This window comes from Trifolium pratense, linkage group LG2 (assembly GCF_020283565.1).
Source record: "Trifolium pratense cultivar HEN17-A07 linkage group LG2, ARS_RC_1.1, whole genome shotgun sequence".
NCBI classification, from domain to species: domain Eukaryota; kingdom Viridiplantae; phylum Streptophyta; class Magnoliopsida; order Fabales; family Fabaceae; genus Trifolium; species Trifolium pratense.
In genome coordinates, this window is record NC_060060.1 from 2,951,350 (window position 1) to 2,977,504 (window position 26,155).

Here is a 26,155-nt window from a genome sequence, read left to right on the forward strand (position 1 = left end):
AAATAAATTTGTCAAAAGAAAAATATGGTTAAATAAATTTTTGGTTATATAAATATATACTCCCTCCGTCCCAAAATATAAGACTCGGTTGACTACTGCACGTACGTCAATGCATAATTTTGATCACTAATATATTTAATTGTCTATTTGTAAAAATTATAAAAATTTGATATTTTGAAAGTACTCATCAAAACAAATCAAACAATATCTCATATGTTAATGTTTACATCTATATGTTATTAAAAAAATACGGTCAAAATAAAATATATGAATAATATATTTAGTCAAAGTGGCTCTTATATATATATATATATATATATATATATATATATATATATATATATATATATATATATATATATATATATTAGGACGGAGGAAGTAGTTTTTAATCTTTTTAAATTTTTTTCTTCAAACCATATATGCTCATGTGGCACCAAATAGATTGAGAGTCTCAAAGTGAAATGAAGAATATCTTTATTATAACAAAAAATTTACTTTTTAGTTTTACAGAATGTTTGATATATTTAGTTTAAATACTTCAAATATGAATTTAAAAATTAAATAATTTTAAAATTTAATATAAAGTAAATATCAATATCAATATGAATTTAAAAATTAAAATAAGTTTTGTTAATTTCTTTGACTTGTTCAACTTTGAAAAGTAGAACCATGGTGCTATGAATGAGACACAAGAAAGCAAAAGGTCAATGTTTTTGCTCCGTATGTATTATGATATGAATAAACAACTTGCAAGTAATATTTCAAATATTTTATTTTCTTTACAAATGAATGAGAAGAACAAAATAAAAAAACATTTGATGTGATTTGGGCTTTGACGTATTGTGAAAATAGCAAGCTGTCATTAGTATACTTGTTAAGAATATTTGAATTTTCTTTTTTTTTTTTGGGTTGATGAATATTTGAATTTTCTATTCTCTTTAAAAATGAATTACCGTTTAACATTATTAATTTATTATTTATACTTTACCATATCCTTCTTTTGTGAGAAAATAGGAACAGAGCAGACATGGTTTTGAGTCTAAGTGAGGATAAATGTCACAAGCAATAATACAAATACAAAATTCTAATCACTTCCCACAAATATGCATTAATGAAATATTTTCTCCATTTTTATTTTTTTTTTATTGTCAAGTAGCCTAATGGCAAGACTCACATATTTAAATGTGGAGAAACGTGGAATCCGGGATTCGAACCCCGACCACTCCAATAATATCTCTAGTAGCTACCATTTGAGCTCTCTATTTAGACATTTTCAAATTTCAAACCAAAGAATCGACTCTAAAACTTATTTTGGTCCAGCTGCATAGATATAGGGAATATACAACTAATATAAATGGTTGATACATATGATATTTGATAATCTCTAAACTTAAAATTAGAATGATAAAGCGGTAGAAGTCACGGTGCTTAGATTTTGGTTAGTTATATAGTTTATTGTTGTTGATGATTGAACCTTGTTAAAAGAGATGGTGATATCTACACGCTTTCTCATGGCCAAATCAAAAAGCATTGTAAAATAGGGGTATTAGGACAGGATGTTGCATACCTTAAGCAGTCTTCTGATCGACTTTATATAAGAAAAGAATTATGCTTGTAAAGATCTAGAATATTCATCTGTCCCATGTGAATATGGGATTGTGACAGGTGTTGTCTAATGGCACGATAATTATACCAGATGGTCCACATGTCCCTACTGAGCGGTATTCATCTGTAATCAAGATGTCATAATCATATAGTCTGCTTTATTTATTCATGATTCCGATGACCTGATTAACACGCGGATGGACTCTTACGAAACAGTACGTCAGTTTGTAATATTAGGATATTGAGTTTGTAATATTAGAAAAATTACAGCACAACTAGACGCAGAGTAGGAACTCCATTAACATCAGCAAAAAGCATGTGACTACTTTGACTCAGACATATATCAATTAAACGCCAAGGAATTTCACTAACGCACTCCATATTTCCTAAAACATTTGCACAACAATTAACTTTACAGTAGAAATGACAAAAACTTCAACTTCCCAACCCAACTCAATTAATTTTTGAATTTTATAATTTAACCACCATCTCACTACACTTTTAATTTTGATTAGATAGATTTTAAGTTAACTAGTTTTGATTAAAAGTTTGTTTGATAATTTTTTTTTTAAGATTTAAAGTACATCTGGCTAATTTAATTTTTTTTTTAAGATTTAAAGTACATTTGGCTAATTTTTTTTTTATGATTTAACGTACATTTTTGTTTGATAATTTAATGCGTTGACGTCATACTTTTGTCTTGTAATATTTATCTTCTTACTATCTTTGAATTCTTGTGGTGTGCCAATCATACTTTTGTTCCAAAAAAAACTTACAATAAGAATAACTGAATATTTTTTGTGGACGTACTTTATCATTTCGTGAGTACGTAGAACATTTCTACAACTTTGTTTGTCAAAAAAAACAATCGCAACTTTTAAGTCAAGCAGCTTTATGTTTACTATGGAAATGAAGATCGAATATAAAATTTTTAGCATACTATTTAAATATTTTATTATTAGACTAAATTTAGTAGCTTAAGTCCAATAGTTGTATAAATAGTTCTAGAATTTTTTTTAAAAATAAAATAAACTTGATTCATTTGAATGTTAAAATAACAATATATAATTAAGAGATGAAGATAATTAGATACTCACTATAAATACATATAAAATTTTCACAAATAATATAGCGTTAACAAATTTAAATTTTAACATGCACACTAAATTCTTTAATATATGACCAAATGTAAGTCGTAATTCAAGATCAACTGTTTTTAATGTCATTCAACTCCGGATAAAATATATTTTCATATTTTCGTACAAAAAATCGACTACATATGGTCTTTAAGATGACCAATTATGTCACATATTGTGAGAAAATTGATCTTAGTGATAGCCACCATAAATTTCTTACTCAAAGTATACTACATATCCAGATTTGTATATCATTGGTTAAACTTGTGGTGAGTCCAAATTGATTTGTCACTTTAAACAAAACAAACACCGCACTAAGATGGAAAAATAAAAAAATAAAAAACATCTCACAAAACAACAAAACAAAATAAAGATGCACTTAAGCAACAAAATTGATAAAAAAATGAGTGTTACTAAGAATATTAGAAAAAGACTCAAAATCACTCCTCCCTGTTCTAGGAATTTCGTGACAAATGATATGTGGGCTTGGTATTGAAGGAAACTTTGAGTTTTTAGGCCAATTCTACAAGATAGAGTAGTACACTCACATACAAAGATTTGTGGAATTTTTTTATTCTACCCCTACATTTATCTCTTTACCTCATATTTTTTTTCTACTTAAGTCAAAAGCATGCAGCTCATATGCCACATATAATGCCCACTCTATTCACTTCTTGCTTAAGATAACGTGCAATGGAAGTTATTATCAAAATATCTTTATAGGATCAATCTCATCATTTAAACCATCTTATTAGTGATGATCATAAGAGATAAATGTAATTTTAACATACCAGCACATTTTTGATGCAGTTTTAACATACCAACACACTTTTAACATACCAGCACTTTAATTAACATATCAGCACACTTTTAACATACATGCACATTTTAATTAACACACCAGCACACTTTTAACATATCTGCACACTTTAAATAACATACCAACACATTTTTAACATACCAACACACTTTAATATAAGGGTAGAATGAGAATATGTTAAAATATGATGGGGTAAAAAGATAAATATAGGGGTAGAAAAAAAAATTCAGAATTTGTGCAATCATGCATGATGTATCCCATTACTCAGCAAAGTATGTTTTAGTTTAGTTAATAATAATTAAGTTTGGTTGAAGAAACTCATATCCTATGAGTAGGAATTGTATTGCTTATGACTTGTTTACTACTTCTATAGGTTGAATAGACTATAGTTTTTTACTGTAAAAAAATAAAATCGATGTTAGTATCTGATGCTATTCAATTTGAGTAGAGACCATGCTTCAAATTTAGAGAGAAAATTTAGGACTACAAAGGAACTTCAGTACATTTTTCATAGATTCTAATCATGAGACAATATGATGCTTATATAAGTTAGTACATACTCATAGTAAGACTTAGACAACTACAATAACTACACAATATCATTGCTCAGTAAATAACAAACTAATACTGTAGAATATAATATGCTTAAAATATTATCCGCATAAAATAGAAATTTAACACAGATAAAGGTAAGACTCTTTAAAAAAGAACACGGATAAATGTAAGACAAATTTAAGATGTAACACCATGTTTTCATATAAGTGCTAATAACACTTAAATTCATAAAATTTGACAAACTTTTGAAACTTGACCTCTTCCAAACTTCAATTCAATTATTAAATCTATTTTTAAGAATGAAAAAAAAATGAAATTGAACCAACAAGAGTGTTAAATTTAGTTTTTTTTAGAAAGAAAAAAAGAAATTGAACCAACATGAGTGATGGGCCTAAAACAAGGGCCTGAATGAGCCTTCTCTATTTTCATATGTTTACATGATCCCAGATTTCTTTTTTCGTGCAGGTAATTTCGGAATTTTTTTTTTGAATTTTTTTTTTTAGTGTAAATTTTAGTACAACTACAACTTACACTAAAAAAACTTCGAAAAATATTTTTCAATTTTTTTTGCGTTTTTTGCAACAAATAATTATCCTCATAAGTCTCAATCTCAAGTGACATTCACCCCCTTGTCTTAAAATGCATTGCAAACAATTTGGTACTCCTTTATATTGTCATTGGCCTAACATGTACATCATTGGGCATTTGGGCGTTGTTGGTGAATTCCTATAGACTTCTATTTAATATATTCTTATTTGAAAAAAATAACATCAAACTACCTTCTTTTGAAATAAATATACCAAATTACTCTACTTTTAACTTCCTTATTTATTTTCCCCAACAGAAGTACAATGTATCTACTGTGTTTGGTTATAAAGTGAATATAATTCCTCATCACATGTATTATTATTGACCCCAACCTAAACTAAACCTAACCCATATTATTTAATGGACTTATTCAAAAAGCCATGGCCATGTGTTGTGTTAGAGTCAAGTATAAGCAAAATGGATCATTTTGTACTTATTTTCTCTTCAAGATGACGCATCAAAATAAAGTACAAAATTCAACAGCACCATATTGGGTAAGGCAAGGCAAGCACCAATCATAATATCTTAACTTCCTATGCAGTACGGTGGCATTTACAATGCACAAACTTTATAAGATAATTGTTGACCATTAGATCAAATAAGGAACATATTTTTAGCATGGTCTGTTAGTATCAAATCTAACACCTATCATTCACTTTTCTTCATCTTCTTCTCTCTTCTCCTTCTTTATGTTCATCATCATCTATACATAGAAAAATTCCAGAAAATGAAAAATCTAAATCTAAAATTTTTCATTCCCTTAAACAAAACCCAAAAAACTCGTAAACATAGAAAATAAAAAATGAATGAAATTTTGGATCTTTATGAAGCAAATTCTTGAAAATTAAACCCATGAGAAAACACAATTTATAAATATTGAAATGAAAACCTCATATGGAAGAACTCAAATTGAATCCTCAGACTCATGAAATAATTCTCCTTCCACTGTCTGTGATTTTTCTTTCACAAATTTCGTTTTTCTTTTTTCAGAAATTTAGTTTGATAATATTGAAGTTGTTTATTTTAATAGCAAGGAAGAACCCAGAAGTTGTTTATTGTTGACATATCTACTAGTAATCTAAGAAAGTAAGATGATCTTTAAAAACCCTTTTTGCCCTTAAGTCTAATTTTTTTTCGTTTTTGGTTGCTCCTTCAATTGGGGGTAAAATGGTATTATTTTGATGAAAGTTCTCTCATTCATCTAAGCCAAATTTTGCCTTAATGACTATTTCGCCCTTTGTTATTATGAATACGAATTCAATGTTTAAGGGCAACATCCTCACCAATTTGGTCATTTCCGGATATTGTTTCACATTTTCCAACCAAAATTTGAACCACAAAGTCAAGTTGTCCAATCAGAACAGATTTTTCTCCAAAAGAACACTCCTTCTCCCTCCACTTTCTCAAACGAAAAAAATTTGGAAAGCATTCTTCATCCAAAATCTCAAAAGCTCTATTTTTCTTTCGTTCTTTGTAGACCTGTTCCGATGGAGGGGATTAAAAAGGTAAATGAAATGTTGAAATCATTCCTTCTATTTATTCTGTTGGTTTTCGATGTAGTCATGAAGAAAAATAACTAATCATTTTTTGTTTTAATTTATAGAAATCAAAGCTTGGATCTACTACCTTGGAGGTAGGAAAAAAGGTTAAGATCTTTTAAAATCCTTTATTGTACTTGAAACTTAATTTTTTTCTGGTTTTGATGGATATTTTGATTTTGTTGGTAGCTGGTTTCTGTGTAGTATGTTTCAATGTTTGTTAAGGTTACAATTAGTTGAGTAGTTTTGTTAAGTATTTGTTATTTGTTCAATGTGTTTCATCTGTTTTTGTTAAGTAAGTATTATTTGTTAGAGAGTTAACTTTAATCTTTAACTGATCAATATTTGTGTAAATATTATCTAGAAAACTCAGGTTTCTCAGATTGATGGAGGATCTAAGGTAAATATATAGTTTGGAAGCATAAATTATTATTTGTACAACTGGTCTTTATAAAATTTAAAAACTGGATTTTTCGTATCCTCAAAATAGTTATTATTCTACTGCAGAAAACTCAGGTTTCTCAGATTGACGGAGGATCTAAGGTAAATATATCTTTTGGAAGCATAACTTATTATTTGTACATCTGGTCTTTACCACATATGAAAACTTTATTGTGCGCATGCTCAAAATAGTAATTATTATACTGCAGAAATCTCAGGTTGCTCATATTGACGGAGTAACTAAGGTACACATGTATTGTTTATGTGGTTTTGGACTAATTTGTCTGTTTTATATTTTTATGCTGATATATTAAAAATACTTTATGATGTACTGCAGAAAACTGAAATTGGGGGTAATGATGGAGGAACTAAGGTAAATTTGTTCTTATGAATGCATAACATAATATCAATAGATCTGGTTTTTATTAATTTATGGTCAAAAACTTATTTTATTTATTGAATATATCTGTTTTGAATCAGGTGGATGATGTAAATAAGGTACACATCTCTTTCTCTGCTGCATAAAATTAAAATTTGTACTTTATTATATTTATGCTTAAGATTGTTTATAATATACTGCAGAAATCTCAGGTTACTCAGAGGGAGGATGGAACTAAGGTATACATCTCTTGAGTGGAGTACATAATATTCAGTCATTTTGTTTTTGTCAAATCGCTGAACTTTAGTGTATAAGAACACTTTTTAACAATTGAATATGCTTTCTAACTTGAGGAATAACGTATAATTTATTCATTTTGGCTGGTTTTTTCAGGAAAATAATACTGCTGAAGCTGTAGAAAGTCAAGAGGTACTGCTATTAGGCTTATTAAACCTAGAGTTTGTACTGCTATTGTATCTATTTATGCTAAAGTACGTTGATAATGAATGGCAGGCATGCAAAGTTACAGAAATGGAAGAAGGCTCTAAGGTGTGGTTATTTTCCTTTAAAATGTCATTAAATAGGCAAAATCAGAAAATATATTGTTATAATTTTACAGTATATATGTGTAGGAAACAAATTATATTGAGTATGATTATGATTCTATTAAAGATATCACTAAGAAGAAAGAAATTTGGAGACTAGGAGTGATTTTGGATGATATGTGGATTGTGTCCAAAGGAGAAAATGATGTGACCTTGGAAATGTTGCTAAGGGATTTAAAGGTACCTTATAACCTATATAATCAAGGTCCTGCATCTGAATAAATGTTTATTATTATTTTGATTCATATATGACAATTGCCTTTAAAATATTGCAGGGATACACAATCCAAGCTACTGTGATGACTGACGACATTGTAAAGTGGAAAGATGAACTAACACCTGGAAATACATATTATATGCGAAACTTTAAAGTCGGAGACAATGATGCACAGTATAAAATGACTCCCCACAAATTTCGCTTAACATTTGTTGGTGCAACAAGAGTTAATGCAGTTGAAATTCCTGGAATTCCAAAAACACATTTTTATTTTAAGGACTTTGAAGAGATATCTAATGGGAAGTTTCGCACTGATATGTTAGTTGGTAAGAGAATATATTAATACTTAATTTGTTTGAATCTGCAAATCTATAATTCTGAAACATAATGGCGAAATTAATTTAATATCTATAAAGGTTAATATAGGAGTTGTTAATATAAAGGTGAATCATATAATATCTATTTTCTGTTTTAGATACTATAGGAGTTGTTAACTCTATTGGGAAGACTGTTATTGCCACTACAACAAGGAAAGCTAACATTGCTTTTACCATCAAAGATCTACGGTATGATTTTTTTCAGCTGTTATCTCAATACTGAATTTTACGAACAATGATATTTGATCAGTAAAGATTTTATTATTTCAGTGATAAGGAACTTGATTGTACTTTGTGGGATACTTTATCTGAACAATTTTTCAATGGTTACAACCAACAATCCAACAATGGTCCTGTTGTCATTATTTTGCGACATGTCCGAATCAGGGAAGCTCAAGGTTTGTCATGTATAACAAAATGTTTTATGAACCCTATCACTTTGTCAATTAGCCATATTGGTGTCTTTTTTACAATTAAGATTATGTTTTTGATTTTAGGACAATATCCACTGCAACTCACAAATGTGTGGAATGGAACCAAGATTCTATTTGATCCATCAATTCCTGAAATTGAAAATTTCCGTCGCAGGTTGTTTATAATATTATTACATCCCCTTCATATATTTCTGATATTGGATGTGATATACTAATATAGTTTGCATATACAGTTTGCCCAATGACAACATCTATCCGTCTCAAAACATTACTTTTTCAAATTCTACACAATTCTACACCCAAAGTTATGGTGGATCTCAATACAATTCTGATGAAACCTTCATGAATCATGCCCATGTTCTTTCATTGGGAGCTATGAAAAAACTTAAAAAGGTATCATTCCACAAGTCTGCATATTTTACATTAGGTTATTCTTTATGAAGTTTAACGAACTATGTAATCATTTTACCGGTTATCATATCTGCAGGAGACATATTGTGTCACGGTTGTTACCACTTCACACATTAGAGTTTCTAATGGAGGTTGGTTTTTCTATGGTTGTCATGATGGTGAGAACGACTGCTCTTTAAAATGCGAGGGAAGTGAACTCCCATTTGTATGTCGAAAGTCACACTTCACAACTGATCCTCTAATCAAGTATTAGTTTCTAAGTTCCTCAGGTTAATAATAAATTTGTTCATATTTTCGTTATTGGTTTTTATGGTTTAACTATGTCACTTTTCACTATTAGGTACAAGTTGGATGTTGAAGTATATGATGGTGATGATACAGCCAAGTTTGTTTTTTGGGACAGTACTCTTAACGAATTGGTTGGCCTCAATGCAAAGACTTTACTTGATCACGAAAAGAAGGTTACTCAATTTATCAATACTTTTAATAACTATGTTAAGTTACCATTCATCGTGTCTGATCATATTTTTATATTACTTAGAATGGTTATGGCGACCCACAAGAATACCCTCGCCATTTTGATGCTCTCATGGAACGCAAGTTTGCTATTAGAGTCAAGTGGCAAGTTGGATGGGGAGGAATGGGATCTGTTCTCATGTGTAAGGATAGTCCTGAATTGATTGCCAGAATTCAGGAGCAGCTACCAATTGCTGAGGTAAAAATCTAAAGTGTATTGTATCATTATCACAAACCTCATAACAATATAATTTATACTCTATATAATGTCACGTGCCTAACTAAATTGATACATTGATAGAGTTCATGCAAGGACATTCGGTCTATTGATTCTATTGAGGAAGAACTTTGTGGAATTTCTGAATCACCTACAATTCAGGTTTGTAATGTATTTTACTTCTTTTCGATCATAATAATGTTTTGACATCTGCTTTATATTTAACGAATAAATACATATAACATTACCATTGTATGCATTTAGCAGGTGTTTACACAAGATGATATTGATCAATTTTCACGGCTAGATGATGGAATTATGTCAACTGTAAGCAAACTTATACTATAAGTTTAGTTCATTCTTCTTTTTTTCATATTAAGCTTTAGTTGTACGTCACTTATACCTGCTATATATTGTTATGCAACAGCCGAATGTTTCTGGATCAGCGGAGAACGATATCTCTCCTTCATCACAAAAAACTCCTGCCAAAAGGACTGCATCAAAGGAACAACCAGCTGATTCTCTTAATGTTGATTCTCAGGCTTCATCAACCAGATCTGGCAAACTGATTAAAAAGGAGAAAATATAACTTTAGTGGATATAAGATTTGCATGTTTTAATAGTTTGTAGCGCTAATTTTGGAAAATATCATTTACGGCGTACTTAATCAAACGTTGTTAGAGACTATGCTTGACTTCTCAGCCATTTTAGCATTAACACAATGCTATTTTCTATTTTGTTGGCTATTCACCTCTTGACACCTATTTGGTGGTTTAGTATGTACAAATTCGTTTCCACACTACCAATCTTTTGACAATGGTGTATTTGATGTTATCGAACAACATTATAATCCTGTAAACATTATGAATTATAGGATTTATTGTCAGTTATATCTCACATCTAATTTCAATTATATTCGTTTTGTTTATTATGCAAACAATCTTTATTACAAGGAAATGATTTCATGACCTTCCATGTATTTTGAAATTATTTAACCATGTTTTAAAACGTGAAGTAAGATCCAATACAGTTTGGATAAATAATATCTAAATAACTCATACCTTATGAAAACAAGTATCTACTACAATTAAGTTACATCTCAACTACCTACATTATTATTTCTCTTACATATAGTCTACTGAGTTTAATGCATAATATCTGTCTCATTTATTAGCACTATAGTGTTGAGATATTATAAATTCACCAAAGTAGTAGAATAATACAACAACCTGGAGTTTCATGTAACTATGGAAATTGTTCAAAGACTACATAGCTCAACACCAACTGCCAGTTTCAAAACTTTACTTATTCCAAATCAGGTGAATTATTTTTTTCCTATAACATTTGATACGTTTTTATTTTTTAAGGTTTCATTATTAATCTATCTTCATATTCATTGGTATGCACTTCAGTTCTATGGAGAAGTGTCACCAGAATTTGTCCAGAAACATTTCAATGAGCTTCATAACATTTGGCACGTCTGGGATAACAATGGTATAGATCATAAGTTAACTTTTGGAAAGTACAGCATCATTCCATACCTTACCGATGGTTGGTTTGCACTATTAAATCATTTTGAATGCAAACAAGTGACTGAAATCACTTTTCAATATTATGGAGGTGGAACATTTTTTCTATCCGTCGGAAGTATTTCAGAATTATCGGAAAATTATCCCTCATTCCACAGTCATTCTACCAATCCAATTGATACTCAATCATTTGATATAACCTTATCACAATTAAATGTTGATAACACAGACATGGTAAATTACATCTATTTTTACTTTCATTTTAAAACTGTCATGTTTATTTCATGAAAAATATTAATATTATCTAATGTTATTTTTTTACAGACCTTGGACAAAGATTTTTCAGACTATGTTAGAACTATTGGTTACAAATCTTTACTATTAGTTAATGACCATCTTGATGTGATTCAAGCATCAATTATTAGTAGCTGTTTTCCTAGAGTCACAACTATGATTGGTCATGGATGGAAACAATTTTGCAACATACAAAATTACAAAGAAGGGGATACACTTAGGTTCAAATTTGCTTGCAGAATTTCGCGCAACTTGGTTCATGTACGTCTAATTCGTGGTTGATAACTCATGTTTCTACGTTTATGCTCTATTAGAAACCAGCTATAATTTTATAATAATTTCGCCAGCCTATAATTTGTATAACTTCTATCTCAGTTGTGCAGAATTGTATTCTCACTTGAGACAACAAAAAATTCTGATGAACTGTATTAATTTTATGTATTTTATATTAAAACTATATATTAGTGCTTGCTGTTTTGTGTGATAATTTAGGTATATTGAAAGCATGTTTAATTTTCACAGGTCATTGATTTTGTTGCTCAAAACACAAACAAATCCCTGTTAGAATTAATTTTACAGCTAACTAGACAAGATGGCTGATGGAAGTTTAAGTTCCATTGTGACTAATAGATTTTCTTTACTTACATGCTATGGTTACATAATGAAACCTTTTATTCAATGAGCATTGGTAATTGTTATGTCCTTATATTATTTAATCCTGAATAATTCCTTAAAATAAGCATTTCACTGCTTATTAGTGTTCCTGCAGCACGTTATAAGCCTATGACTGCGTTAGGCAGTCCTTTTTGTACTATCAGTTGATTATTAAATTGTTTTATCACAATCAATCAGCACAATCCCTGCATTAGGTTGTCATTAGGTTGATGCATTTGAAAGCTACTACGAATTGACAAACTTATAGAGGCAAAAGTTATTATCAATTTAATACTAATATTGCTTTTGTAAATAGCTGTCATCAAGACTAAAATAAGTACTCTACATCTAATTCAAATTCAAATTTCACACCAAATTTTAGCAGCAAATTTGAACACTCCTTCTTTTCCCACCGGTTTTCAAAATTTAAATTTCATTAATTTCAGTCAATTGAGTTTTATATAATACATCGTATATACGCCCAAGATAAACTCATTTCTTGATAAACCTCTCAATCTAACTGAACATCTACATGAATATCATCCAAAAAGCAATATGAAATTATCAACATCTATTTCTACTTAACCTCTAAATGAACTTCATCCAAATAGCTCCAACTTCTGTTTGTAACCAATTGATCATATTCAGACATTATTAAAAGCATGATAGCAGATACAACTAATGAAGTTGGCTTTCCAGCTACTTACTAACAGAAGTTGAGTTTAAATGATTGAGCCAATTAAAGGAGCTATTATTGTTTATAATTGATTTTCCTGATTCATTTCAAGTAAACAGGTTAGAGCATCTACATTTTGTAGTACCAATCCAATATTTGTATCTATGATTATATGTCTCATGTTGCACTACATTTCATAATTGTGATATATAGGTTTAATTAATCCTTTATGAAATTGAATTCCAAATTGTGGTATAGAATGTTTAAGCAAAACAGTATTACAAAATCCTTATAAAAGTTACTTTTTTTTTAATGCAGATTTATTTGTCTAATCAGTACAAATGGACAATCAGGATTTTGCTAAAAAAATGATGTGTAAGATTGCAAGGCACAAGAGAAAATTAATCCTCAAACACAAAATGAGATTCAGACATATAAAGAGGGGCACTTTTGCATGCATACCTTTTTCATCTACCACAACACCAACTATGAGTTCTACTTCTATTAGTAATAACACTCCACTTTGTGATATTACTTCATCAGTGTTAAACACAGTGAATCAAAGTCTCAAACATGGTGAACAATCGATTAACCACTCCATAATTAAAAATAGGCCCAATCAATCAAAGAATAGAATCAATATTGCAGCGTTACAGGTTAACTTGACAAGCAAGTTTCACGCCGTCACCACAGTTAACTCCAACAGTGCTATTCCTGATTCAGATGTAATGCCCAGTTCTGTTGAAACTAATTCAGAGAATAAAAGGAAAAAAACAGCTACTCAATCTCATCATGCTGACATTTTACAAGACTCTAATATTAGTTCAAGTAGTGAAGAAGATCCGTATGAGACTAGCACGGATAGTGACACAGATCAAGATGATGTTGTTGACTTCAATTCATTAACTGTTGCTAATTCACCACAAGGTTGCATGAATTTTATATTAATTTGACTTTCAATTATCCTTTATTTGACTTTCATTAACGCCTTTAATTGTTACTAGGTTATTCGGACATTGGTGATCCTCTATTTGAATGTCAATCATGTGGAGCTGAAATGTGGTATCAAGAGAGACGCGCAAAATCTAGAGATACCTTACAACCATCTTTCCAAATTTGTTGTGGTAATGGAAAAGTTCAATTACCATTGCTAAAACATCCACCTGAATGCTTGCAAAAACTATTGTTTGATCATAAGTCCACACAGAGTAAGAGCTTCCAACAAAATATTAGGATGTACAATTCGATGTTTTCCTTCACGTCACCTGGAATGAACTTTGATACCAAAACTAACAAAAAGGGTAAAGGTCCACCAGTACTTAGGTTACAAGGACAACCATGTCATCGAATCGGAAGCATGTTGCCAAAAGATGGGGACATTCCAAAGTATGCCCAGCTGTACATTTATGATACCGACAATGAAGTCGCGAATCGAATACAGAGTTGTGGGTAAGTTTAATTATAATTTTAAATTATACTTTCAACAATTTTTGATTTATGTTTTATTATAAATTGATGAATACTTTGAATTTTTAAATTTATTTATATTGTTGAATCCATATATATATAGCAATGATTTCATAAATAATGTTCACAGTAACAACAAATCCATTGATCCTACTACTGTGACAAACTTGGCCTTAATGCTTGATCAACACAATGTCCATGCTAAAGTTTTCCGAATGGCAAGAGATAAACTGAAGAAAGGAAATGTCAATGAGTTTAAATTGAGACTAATTCATGATAGAAAGACAGATGGAAGGATATACAATCATCCGACTGTTTCTGAAGTTGCGGCTCTCATTGTTGGCGATGTTGATGCTGGAGATACAAGAGATATAATAATTGAAGAGCGTAGTGGCAAACTTGAAAGAATCAATGAATTCCATTCTGCTTACCTTGCATATCAATATCCGTTAATCTTTCCATATGGAGAGGATGGATATAGACGTGGAACACTACATAAAGAAAGGCCTGGTGTCGTCATTACAAGGAGAAATCGACTGACCATAATGGACTGGCTATCGTTTCGAATACAAATGAGAAAATTAGAAGCTCAAACTCTAATCTCCTCCAGAAGACTTTTCCAACAATTTTTAGTTGATGGTTTCACAATGATGGAGGCTGAAAGATTGTCATTCATAAGAAACAATCAGTCTACCCTTAGAGTATCTAAATATCAAAAACTTCATTCTGCCGAAGGTACTGATGGAAAAACTGGTAAAAGAGTTGTGTTGCCTTCGACTTTCGTTGGAAGCAAAAGATACATGGATCAGTTATATTTTGATGGTATGGCCATATCTGCAGCAGTTGGTTTTCCTGATTTATTCATCACGTTTACCTGCAATCCAAATTGGCCAGAAATTATTAGATTGCTCAAAAGCAAAAATTTAAAACCTCATGATCGTCCAGACATCATATCAAGAGTTTTTAAAATCAAATTTAATGAGTTGCTGAAGGATCTTACAAAAAATCATGTGTTAGGAAGAGTAATTGCACGTAAGTTTGTTTTGTTATTCAGTCTATTAGGTTAATTTTTTATTATTTTATCTGCCAATTCTCATTTCATAGTACAAATCTATAATTATATTTTAAATTATGTTGTAACAGATTTATACACTATTGAATTTCAAAAAAGAGGTTTGCCACATGCTCACATTCTACTATTCCTTCATCCATCCAGCAAGTTTCCAACCCCTGATGATATTAACACAATAATCTCAGCTGAAATTCCAGATCCAGAAACACAACAAGAATTGCATCAATTAGTCAAAAATCACATGATTCATGGACCTTGTGGTACATCACATACCTCTGCTCCTTGCATGCAACAAACTGGAAAGTGTTCAAAGTACTATCCCAAAAATTTTGAACCAAAAACTGTTGTTGATCAAGATGGATATCCAGTTTATAGAAGAAGAACAGATGGTCACACTATATCAAAAAGTGGAGTAACAATGGACAATAGGAATGTTGTACCTTACAATGCTTTTTTGCTATTGAAATATCAAGCACACATAAACATGGAATGGTGTAACCAATGTACCTCAATCAAATATCTGTTCAAATATATCCACAAGGGGTACGATCGGATCACAGCATCTATTTCTCGGTCAATTAAGCACAAAAGTTCTAAGAATGAAGAAATTGATGAAGTGAAAGAATACATTGATTGCCGGTATGTGTCTCCATGTGAGGCATGTTGGAGAATTTTTTCTTTTCCTATCCATGGCAGAAGACCTGCAGTTGAAAGATTATTCTATCACTTAGAAGGCCAGAATTCTGTTTATTTTCAAGATTATGAAAATCTTGATGATGTTCTTCTTAAACCAAGTGTCACTGAATCAATGTTTACATCATGGTTAGAAGCAAACAAAATATTCCCAGAAGCAAGAACTCTAACATATGGTCAATTTGTCTCCAAGTTTGTTTATGTCAAGAAGTTAAGAAAGTGGAAGCCAAGAAAAAGAGGATACACAATTGGAAGACTAATTTGGGTTCCTCCGAGTACAGGTGAACTATATTATTTTAGAATGATGTTAACAGTTATAAAGGGACCTACATGTTATGATGATATCAAAAAAATTGGGGACACGCAATATTTTAGTTACAGAGATGCTTGCTTTGCCATGGGATTTCTTGAAGACGATAGGGAATATATTCATGCCATTATGGAAGCTAAAGATTGGGGTTCAGGTCATTTTTTGAGAAAGCTATTTGTCATTATGCTACTTGCAAACACAATGAATCGTCCTAGACATGTGTGGGATGAATCTAAAAAATGGCTATCAGATGGTATCCTTCATCGCCAACGCATCATTGCCAACAATAGAGGTATATATTCAACATTATTCTTCCAATGTTTAATTATACCTTCATCATAAAGCCTAAATATTACTCCATACCATATGCAGCATTACAGTTGTCTGATGAACAGATTGAAAATTTAACTCTAATTGAGATTGAAAAATACTTAGAAGCCAATAGGAAAAGCTTGGCAGATTTTCCATGTCTTCCATTTCCAAAAGACTATGTAACAGCAGAATTGGGAAATAGACTCATATACGATGAGCTAAACTACAATGTTCATGAACAAAGAGAGGAATTTCAAAAATTGTATCAGTCACTTACAGGTACTTTATTTATTAAATCTTTATATGACATAATTTAACTTATAATCAATACAAGTATAACATTACATTAGACATAATGTTGGTATCTATTCAAACTCATTTGAAATTATATAATAGATGAACAGAGAGGCATATACCACACAATAATGAAGGCAGTGAGAAAACAACAAGGAGGAGTTTTTTTCTTACATGGTTATGGAGGAACAGGTAAAACATTTATGTGGAGAACCCTTGCTTCGTCCCTCAGATCAAAATCAGAAATTGTTCTCACAACAGCCAGCAGTGGAATAGCATCACTTTTATTACCTGGTGGAAGAACTGCACATTCAAAGTTCAAAATACCTGTTCCAACTTTAGAGAATGCTACGTGCAACATAGAACACAATGATGATCATGCAAAACTTCTAAAACAAACCAAACTCATCATATGGGATGAAGCTCCAATGGCACACAGGTATACTTTTGAAGCATTGGAAAGAACACTCAGGGATGTAATGAGTTCCTTTTCTAACAGTAATAGAATTTTTGGTGGAAAGGTTATAGTTTTTGGAGGAGACTTTAGACAAATACTTCCTGTGGTTCCAAGAGGATGTCGCTCAGATATTGTCCATGCTACCATAAATTCCTCAAAAATTTGGGACCATTGTAAAGTCTTGACTTTAACTCAAAATATGAGGTTGAAAAGCAATGGAAATAATCAAGATATAGCCAATTTCTCTAAGTGGTTATTAAAAGTAGGAGAAGGCAGACTCTCAGAACCAAACGATGGTTATGCAGACATAGAAATTCCAAAGGAATTGTTGATTATCGATTATGATGATCCTATTCCTGCCATTGTTAAAAGTACTTATCCAAACTTTGTTGATAAATACAAATGTCCACAATTTCTTCAAGCAAGAGCAATTCTAGCATCCACAATTGAAGTTGTTGAACAGATTAATACATATGTGTTGAGTTTGATACCAGGTAATCAAACTTATCTAATTGTATAGCATAACATTACACTTTATATTCAAAAATTAACATCAGATCATATTATATTATAATTGTAGGAGAAACTCAAGATTTTTATAGCTGCGACTCAATTGATCGTTCAGACATCAATGATTGTGAAATTTTTGAGACACTCACACCTGAATTTCTAAATTCACTTAGAACTTCTGGGTTACCAAATCACAAAATCAGCTTGAAAATTGGAACACCAATCATGCTTATGAGGAATCTTAATCAGGCTGATGGCTTATGTAATGGTACTAGGTTGATAGTAACAAAACTTGCAAATCATGTAATCGAGGCCAAAATAATAAGTGGGAAATATCTTGGTAACACTATGTATATTCCACGTATGAAAATGTCACCATCACAATCACCATGGCCATTTAAGCTAAACAGAATACAATTCCCAATTATAGTTTCATATGCAATGACCATCAATAAATCACAAGGTCAGTCATTGGATTATGTTGGGCTATACTTACCAAAGGATGTTTTTAGCCATGGTCAATTGTATGTGGCAATGTCAAGGGTTACTACCAAAGAAGGTTTGAAGATATTGATTTACGATAAAGAAAAAAGAAACGAAAAGGTTGTCCCAACTTCAACTACTAATGTGGTTTTCAAGGAGGTTTTTGAAAATTTGTAGTAGTTCAGGTATCCCACTAATTGTTCTAAATTGTATCTTATAGCATAATATTATATTTAATTTTATCTCACAATCCTACTTTCTAATTTGCAAGTTTCTTACAACATGAATCTGCAGATGTACTGAAATGACAAGAAAGCTGTAACAATTCATTCATCTTTTGAAAAAGTATTGAATTCTTATGAAAGATTTGCATAAGTTACCTCTCCAGCTTGAATGGCTTCGAAGATCTGCAGAGATGTTGAACTCATCATTCAATTTTTTGAAAGGTTTTTTTATAATATCTTTACTCAAAATACACTCATCTGAGGTGCGTTGAACTAAAAGTTGCATCAATTGGAAAATATGTAATTTAAGCTCAGTTTGCTGGATGTGCCATGTGTTTCTTAGCTCAACCTTGATTTATAATATTTTGTTCATTTTGTTTTAAGTTCGTTGGTTATATTATGTGTTATACTTTATAAACAACAGGTCATATAACTTCATAAATCAGCATTATTAAGTATAATTCATAATTAAGTTATTGAGACAATATAAGTGAATGTGATCTTTGACAATATAACTTTATTGCATTAATAAACTAGAACAAACTTAAAATCTTAATATTCTCAAGAAATAATGCTCTTAATAAAAACTTACGCTATCTTACATCAATAGCTTCAACATAAAGATTAAACTAATTTACATATATATCATCTCTTAATCAGTTTCTGTCCACATGAAACACGTGTATGTTATGTGGATTATCTCCGTACAAAAGAAGATAAACAACATCCCCTTTCTTAACTTCTTTGGTTCTTAGAAATTCCTCCCAACCATTTCCAATAGATATATCTTCCATATTTGTTGCCCCAAAATGAATATCACAAGGATATCTATCACCGTTGAAATGATCAATGAGCATAATTTTGGGTTGATTCCTATTGATAAAAATGAAACAGTTTTCTCTAGGAATTTCCTGACGATAAATAAATTGGATTACAACGTTGTCAATATTAAATCATACTAAAATATCATTAGAAACAAACAAATCATTAAAGACATAATAGACTTACCAAAATATTATTGTTATCTGCAACAGTATAATCCCACCAATGACAATCACTACTATCAGCACAATATACTCCTGGATAATTTTTTGAACTTTTGCCCTCATTTATTACTTCTCCATCACCAATTTCTTCAACATGTTCCACGTTACCATCATTTGGACCTTCCATCTAAAGAATAATAATATCAAACCACAACTACAAGTTTTGGAATAGGAACAATGAGGATATAATACCCTTTATAATGACACTGCACTTATAGTAGTGATTGAAAGTAACTTAATTATAAAATTTAATTTTATATTCGCATATAAAATCTGCACGAATATGTGATAGATAACTTAATTATAAAGTTTAATTTTATATTCAAATAATTGGAAGTAAGATTACAAAATTTTTAATTAATCTTCTAACATTGTTAAAATAATGTTTATACTTCTTTTCGTAATTTTCCCCCGTGCCATTATCAATCGATAACTTTTAATATTATTTAGTACTAAAACTCTTTCACACCACTACTTCATTACTTTAAATTTATCACAATAGTGCTAACGAATTTTAAATTTTAAATTTCAACTCCATCCAATTAAAAATTTAAAATATCTAATTTTAAATTAGAATATATATTTTTTTTATATATAAAACTTACATTTTTCTTATTTTAACATAATGACCTATAATATACAATTCTGATTTTTTCTCTTATTTCAACATTAAAAATCTATAAAATTCAACAAATTTCCTATTTTTAAACGTTTTTTTATTACAAATATGCATTATATTATATTTTTTAACTTTTTTAAAAAAAATATTATTTATTGTTTTTCAATGTTTGCAACTTCCGTGATTTAATAGTTTTTGAGTGTAAAATACAATCAAACTTTATAGTGGATAGATTAGATATTGTAGACCATCACAACTCAATCATGCCTTATCAACATCAATGACCATCAGGTCTAAGAAAATATAAATATCCATTTTTATTACTTATTAAAAACATGTAAAATATCCTGACCAAAAAAAAAAAAAAAACATGTAAAATATGACAATTTAATAAAAAAAAAGTTGACATACGTATGGACTATTTTTTTTGTCATTAGTATTTATACAATAAAAAGTCATGTACCAAGTCATAATTACGGTACATTTAAATATAATTAATTTAATAAACATTTCCTCAATAACTCAACTCAATCACTATAAATATCCCCAAACATACAATACAATGAATCATATCATCATATTGATAAGAATGGTTTAACTTAATCAAGTCATGTTTTGTAATAACAAAAGAGAAGTCATAGCTAACTTTGTAACCATTGATGCACCTAATCAGGTTTATTTCATTCTCAATATTACTTCTATATTTTTGATTTCATGCTATTTTTACAAAGATCTCTAATTATTTTTATTTTTTTTTTAGACTGCAATTGAAATTGATCCATGGTTTGCAGCTCAATTTTTTTATGAATTGGAAGATACATGGCATATCAAAGTATCAGATGAAGTTGTTCATACTATGAACTTCAATAAATCAATATTACATCCTAAGTTAACAAATGGTTGGACTGCTATAAGAGATACATATAAATTCGTTGGCTATAAAAGAATATTCTTTAGCTATTTTGGTGATAATTATTTCAAAATAAAAATTGATATATCTCAAGTAGAATCAAATGTTTTTCCTCCATTCCATAGTTTAAGCACTGCTCCAAAAATATGCCCATCATTTTTGGTATTTCTTCAAGCAAATCAGGCTATCAATAAACCATTGGTAAACTAATTTTACAAATTATTTCTAAGTATTGTTCTAATACAATATATAATTTCTAACAATTTATAATTTTTTTTCCATGTTCCAGACGATTCCTAATGATTTTGCCAACTACATTCTAAAGGCAAAGAAGAAATATATTTACTTGTGCGGTCCAATGAACATCAAAATTCCATGCAGATTACAAATAAGTCCCGACACCGAACCAAAGCTGATGATTGGACGTGGCTGGGAAAGCTATTGCGCTGCAAATAATATAATGAATGGAGATGTGCTTACATTTCATTGTCCTTATAATATGATTACCAATTGTATTATCGTTCATAAATTGATATAATCTCAAAAAAATTTAAACTATATTAAAATAATACTCCCTCCGTCCCAAATTATAAGCAAAAGTTTGTCAATAAAAGTAAATGTATTTGGTACAAATCTTTAACCAAATACATCAAGTTTATTTGACCTACTTTTCCTTATATTTTCAAACGGAATGAGTATTGATAGAGTAGAGTAGAAAAGAAGCCAATGTGATGTTCACGTGAAGAAGCCTAAGATTCTTTAAAGCAACAATCTGCTTTATCAAATAGACATTACTTTACTTGCACTCAATTTTCAAGTACTGATAAGTTTCAATCAATCTTACTATTATAAATATTGCTTCTTATTTATTTTATGTCCTTTCCTCATTTACTTCAATACCTGATAATCTACCAGTTCCAATAATTCAATATATAATATATTTAATTCAAAATATATCTCCAATGTATTAATTTATCAGTCAAATTCAAATATAAATCACTTCATCAAATAATCCATGATGAACCAATCATTAACAACATTATAACGAATATAAATTTTATCAAATTATTCATTATATTATGCAATTTCGTTATACAATAATAGTTTACAACCTTTTTTTCAAAATTAAATTTCGTTATATTCATATTCAGTAAATCATTTGTCTAGGTGATTCATCGTCGCATTAGCATAATTCCTCTCTCAAAATAATAAACCAATATTATGTTATATTTAGGATCATGCAAATTGTTAAAACAAGTCATTTTTTATTAATCTATAATATCTTTGCATGTTTTGACTATATATCATGCGGTACGATTTTGGAATCATGCACAAGTGTTTTCACTTCATGATTTGTACTTGCTTAAGTGAATCAATCTACCTTTTGGATACATCACAATGACAAAGAATCCACTTACATCTCTCACGTGAACAAATTTTTGAAGAATCTACCTTTTGCAAACCAACCAATTTTTAAATACAATTTATTCTAAATCTATACCTTCTATTTAAATTCTATATGTATATATACATGTGTGTGGCTGTGTGTATTAATTGTGTTTAACACTTAAAATTATTAACGAAATGAGTATTGCTGAAATGCTTCGATCAAAACCAATTACAACTTGCAGAGTTGTAAGACTTTCTAATCTGGTAATAATTTTTTCTTTTTTTTTCATTAAATTTTTTTTTAATTGTTTTGGTAATCTTTTTTACTAATAAATACATTTTATTTTTGTTTTATAGGGTTACGGAGAAATAGATCCAACTTTCATTGTCGAACATTTTAATAAGTTAGACAATATGTGGTTCGTATGCACTCCAGACAAGGGTTGGACCGTACTTAACTACAATAAAAGCTATGATAATCCTATAATCTTTAATGGTTGGAAAGAATTAATAGAATTTCATGGATTGCCAAATAACATTGAACTTGAACTAGACTATTATGGTGGGAGCTGTTTTGGAATCAAATCTTTTAAGGAACCTATTATTGAAACTGAGATTTTGCCATTTCACAGTCGTAGTCTAATACCACATGAAACCGTGTTTTTTGACATTCTCCTGACTACCGAAAGTGTGAAGAACAAAAATTTGGTATTGTCAATTAAATTACATTTTTTATTGTTTTCATATTTCGTGTGGTTTTCCTTTTTATATATTTATTTCATACTTAATAACTTTATATTAACTCTTTTCCTTATTGTTTTTAAGATTTTAATTACAATATATATTAACTCTTTTCCTTATTGTTTTTAAGATTTTACCTATGGACTTTGCAAGTTTCTTGATGGATAAAAATTTCAAATTTATTACCATATGCGGCAATTATCCCCACAAAGAACATATGAAGGTTGTTCATTCTACCAATCCCGTCACAACAAAATTGGGAAATACCTGGAAAGACCTATGTCAACAAATTCCTTTCAAAGCTGGTGATACAATTCGTTTTAAGTTTGCGATTAACGATCCACACGATCGATGCCACATGTGGAAGCTACCAGAAATTACCAATGCATGATCTTTGTTATTTGCTATGTTCTATTGGTTCTCTTTATCAATTAAAAGCACTACTTATTTGCCAAATTTTCGTTGAATTTGGCAATCAAATAATTTGTGTATTTTTTTCCTTCTTTACTTTCTTTTATTATGGTGTTTTGTATTATCATTTTTAATTAATGGAATTATTATCTACGAAGTCTTTTACGTTAAATTTGTATTTTTCTATGATATATTACCTTCGTAAATCGCACATATTGTTTCTATGATTTATATTTCCTTATTTCTTCAAAATTTTAATTAAATTTTTATCTTTTTCTTTTAATATTTCTCCTATATTATCAATCTTAAGAATTTAAACAGTATCAATATATTCCATTGAGCCTATAAATTACTCTAATATAAATTAGGAGAAATATAATAATTTTACGTTAAATTAAACTCAAAAACAGCCTATGAATTAAGCTTATGTTACATTTTGTTGCCAAATAATATGATAATTATATTCGATTAAATAATAAATTATTACTAAATAAATCAAAAAGTATTACATGTAGTACAAAGACAGATTCTTTAATAAAATACTCATTATTTTTTATCTATAAATACATTCATTTAACAAAGCTTTACTTACTTTTGTTAATTCATAATCAATGGCATCAAAATGGCCTCCAATAATTCATGGAAGTCCTCTGGCAATGTTTGAAGCAGTCCATCTTCCTAATGAGGTTTGAAAAAATATTTTTCTTTCTTTTTGTATATTGCATACTATAAAACTTAACATTAGTCACTCACTTGCAGATTTTCGGAGAATTAGATCCTTTTTTTATTAGAAAATATTCTAAGCAACTGGGTGCTCAATGGAAATTGTATGATGGAGATGGAATTCCTCACCAGGTAGAGTTCAATATGTCAATTACCAAACCACTAATAACATATGGTTGGCCAAGAATTAGAAATTATTATAAATGGAATGGAAATCAAAGCCTTACATTTCACTACTATGGTCAAGATACTTTTCTTATGATCGTTTGTGAGTTTGAACAAAATGAGTGCCCATCTTCTTTTCCTCAATATCATAGTTTGAGTACAAATCTTGATGATTATCGTTCTTTCCTACTTGTGATAAAAGAATCCCATCTGAATTCCTCTAAATTGGTAAGTTCATAAATTATAATCTTTTAAGTATTTTATCATTTAATAGTCATGGTTTGTCAGTACATATATACTAACAAATCAATTTTGTCAATCTTTAGGTTCTACCTCATGATTTTGGATACCACCTATCATTATCAGATTATAGAGAATTCATCCTATGCGGTCCTCATCATGAAAATGTCACATGCAAATTCACAAAAAATGATGAAAATGGTGTTGAGTTTACCTTTACAAAAGGATGGAAAAAATGGTGTAAACTCAATAACATTGTTGAAGGAAATATATTAGATTTTAACTGTAATGCATTTATGTATACAAATATTATTATCGTCAATAATATGTAATTTATTATGGCATATATCTATTTTCAGTATTTCTAAGATGTTATGAATATATTAACCTCTCTTTTTTTTTTATTTTAAATTTTGTTAATACTATATGATAGTTTAATTTATTCTTTTTTTTTTAATTTTTATATTTTTCAAATATAATTGGTAATTGTCATTCCAAAATATTAATCTTGAATATATTATATGTTATATTTTGTTGTCAAACTTAATATTTATTTTGTCAAAAATGTCAAACTATTACTTTTTAGCGATTTTTATAATATTTATATTTATTAAAAAAAATTACAATTTATAATTTGGATATCCAAAAACCGATCCAAATTACACCACCTAATATTGGATCGGATTGGATCGGATTTTTCTTATTTGTCATCCAAAACCGAACCAAACCGCAAATGAATTTATTTTTTTATCGGATGAGTTTTTGCCTCAAAACCGATCCAAACCGAATCGCTAACACCCATATCTCCGTGTCTTTTCAAGAAGGATTTACTTTAAATGCACCGACGGTGTAAAATTATTTTACACCGTCCATAAATACCAATAATGTTTTCGACCGCATAACCCCACTTCAGCCAACTTTCTTGATACCAACTAATACTCCGTCCCAAAATATAAACAAAGGGAGATCAACAAAAGTAAATATATCTGGTATAAATTTAAAACAAAATACATCAACTTTTATTGATAAATTTTTGCTTATATTTTGTGACGGAGGGAATATTATTCAACATTTAATATTTATATGACCAAATA

The 26,155-nt window shown here is 29.6% G+C and overlaps 2 protein-coding genes across 5 annotated transcripts; both read left to right on the forward strand.

Annotated features, from left to right (window-relative positions):
• Positions 1-5,761: 5,761 nt before the first annotated feature.
• Positions 5,762-10,734, forward strand: LOC123909747. Of its 4 annotated transcripts, none has more exons than XM_045960628.1 (22): positions 5,762-6,212; positions 6,311-6,352; positions 6,610-6,645; positions 6,753-6,788; positions 6,896-6,931; positions 7,024-7,059; positions 7,167-7,184; positions 7,269-7,304; positions 7,459-7,494; positions 7,579-7,614; positions 7,698-7,850; positions 7,946-8,213; positions 8,363-8,453; positions 8,535-8,662; positions 8,762-8,852; positions 8,932-9,091; positions 9,186-9,355; positions 9,450-9,570; positions 9,651-9,824; positions 9,927-10,004; positions 10,110-10,169; positions 10,270-10,734. In XM_045960628.1, exons 1-22 carry the CDS (start codon positions 6,195-6,197, stop codon positions 10,429-10,431), a joined length of 1,986 nt encoding a protein of 661 aa, XP_045816584.1. In that variant the 5' UTR covers positions 5,762-6,194; the 3' UTR covers positions 10,432-10,734. The 4 variants fall into 4 exon arrangements, with proteins under 4 accessions (XP_045816584.1, XP_045816585.1, XP_045816586.1 ...); XM_045960629.1 differs by having other exon boundaries at positions 8,372-8,453; XM_045960630.1 differs by having other exon boundaries at positions 6,311-6,340.
• A 2,749-nt stretch (positions 10,735-13,483) lies between these two features.
• LOC123909929 lies at positions 13,484-18,770 on the forward strand. Its single transcript, XM_045960866.1, has 7 exons — positions 13,484-13,922; positions 14,000-14,444; positions 14,593-15,494; positions 15,606-16,829; positions 16,910-17,128; positions 17,246-18,094; positions 18,181-18,770. Exons 1-7 carry the CDS (start codon positions 13,484-13,486, stop codon positions 18,768-18,770), a joined length of 4,668 nt encoding a protein of 1,555 aa, XP_045816822.1.
• The last annotated feature ends 7,385 nt before the right edge of the window (positions 18,771-26,155 follow it).

Coding starts and splice junctions, on each gene's coding strand:
- LOC123909929 (XM_045960866.1), top strand. CDS start 13,484: ATGAGTTCTACTTCTATTAGTAATAACACTCCACTTTGTGATATTACT. Junction 13,923..13,999: donor TGTTGCTAATTCACCACAAG/GTTGCATGAATT, acceptor AATTGTTACTAG/GTTATTCGGACATTGGTGAT. Junction 18,095..18,180: donor TGTGTTGAGTTTGATACCAG/GTAATCAAACTT, acceptor TTATAATTGTAG/GAGAAACTCAAGATTTTTAT.
- LOC123909747 (XM_045960628.1), top strand. Junction 6,932..7,023: donor ATATTGACGGAGTAACTAAG/GTACACATGTAT, acceptor GATGTACTGCAG/AAAACTGAAATTGGGGGTAA. Junction 8,454..8,534: donor TTTACCATCAAAGATCTACG/GTATGATTTTTT, acceptor TTATTATTTCAG/TGATAAGGAACTTGATTGTA.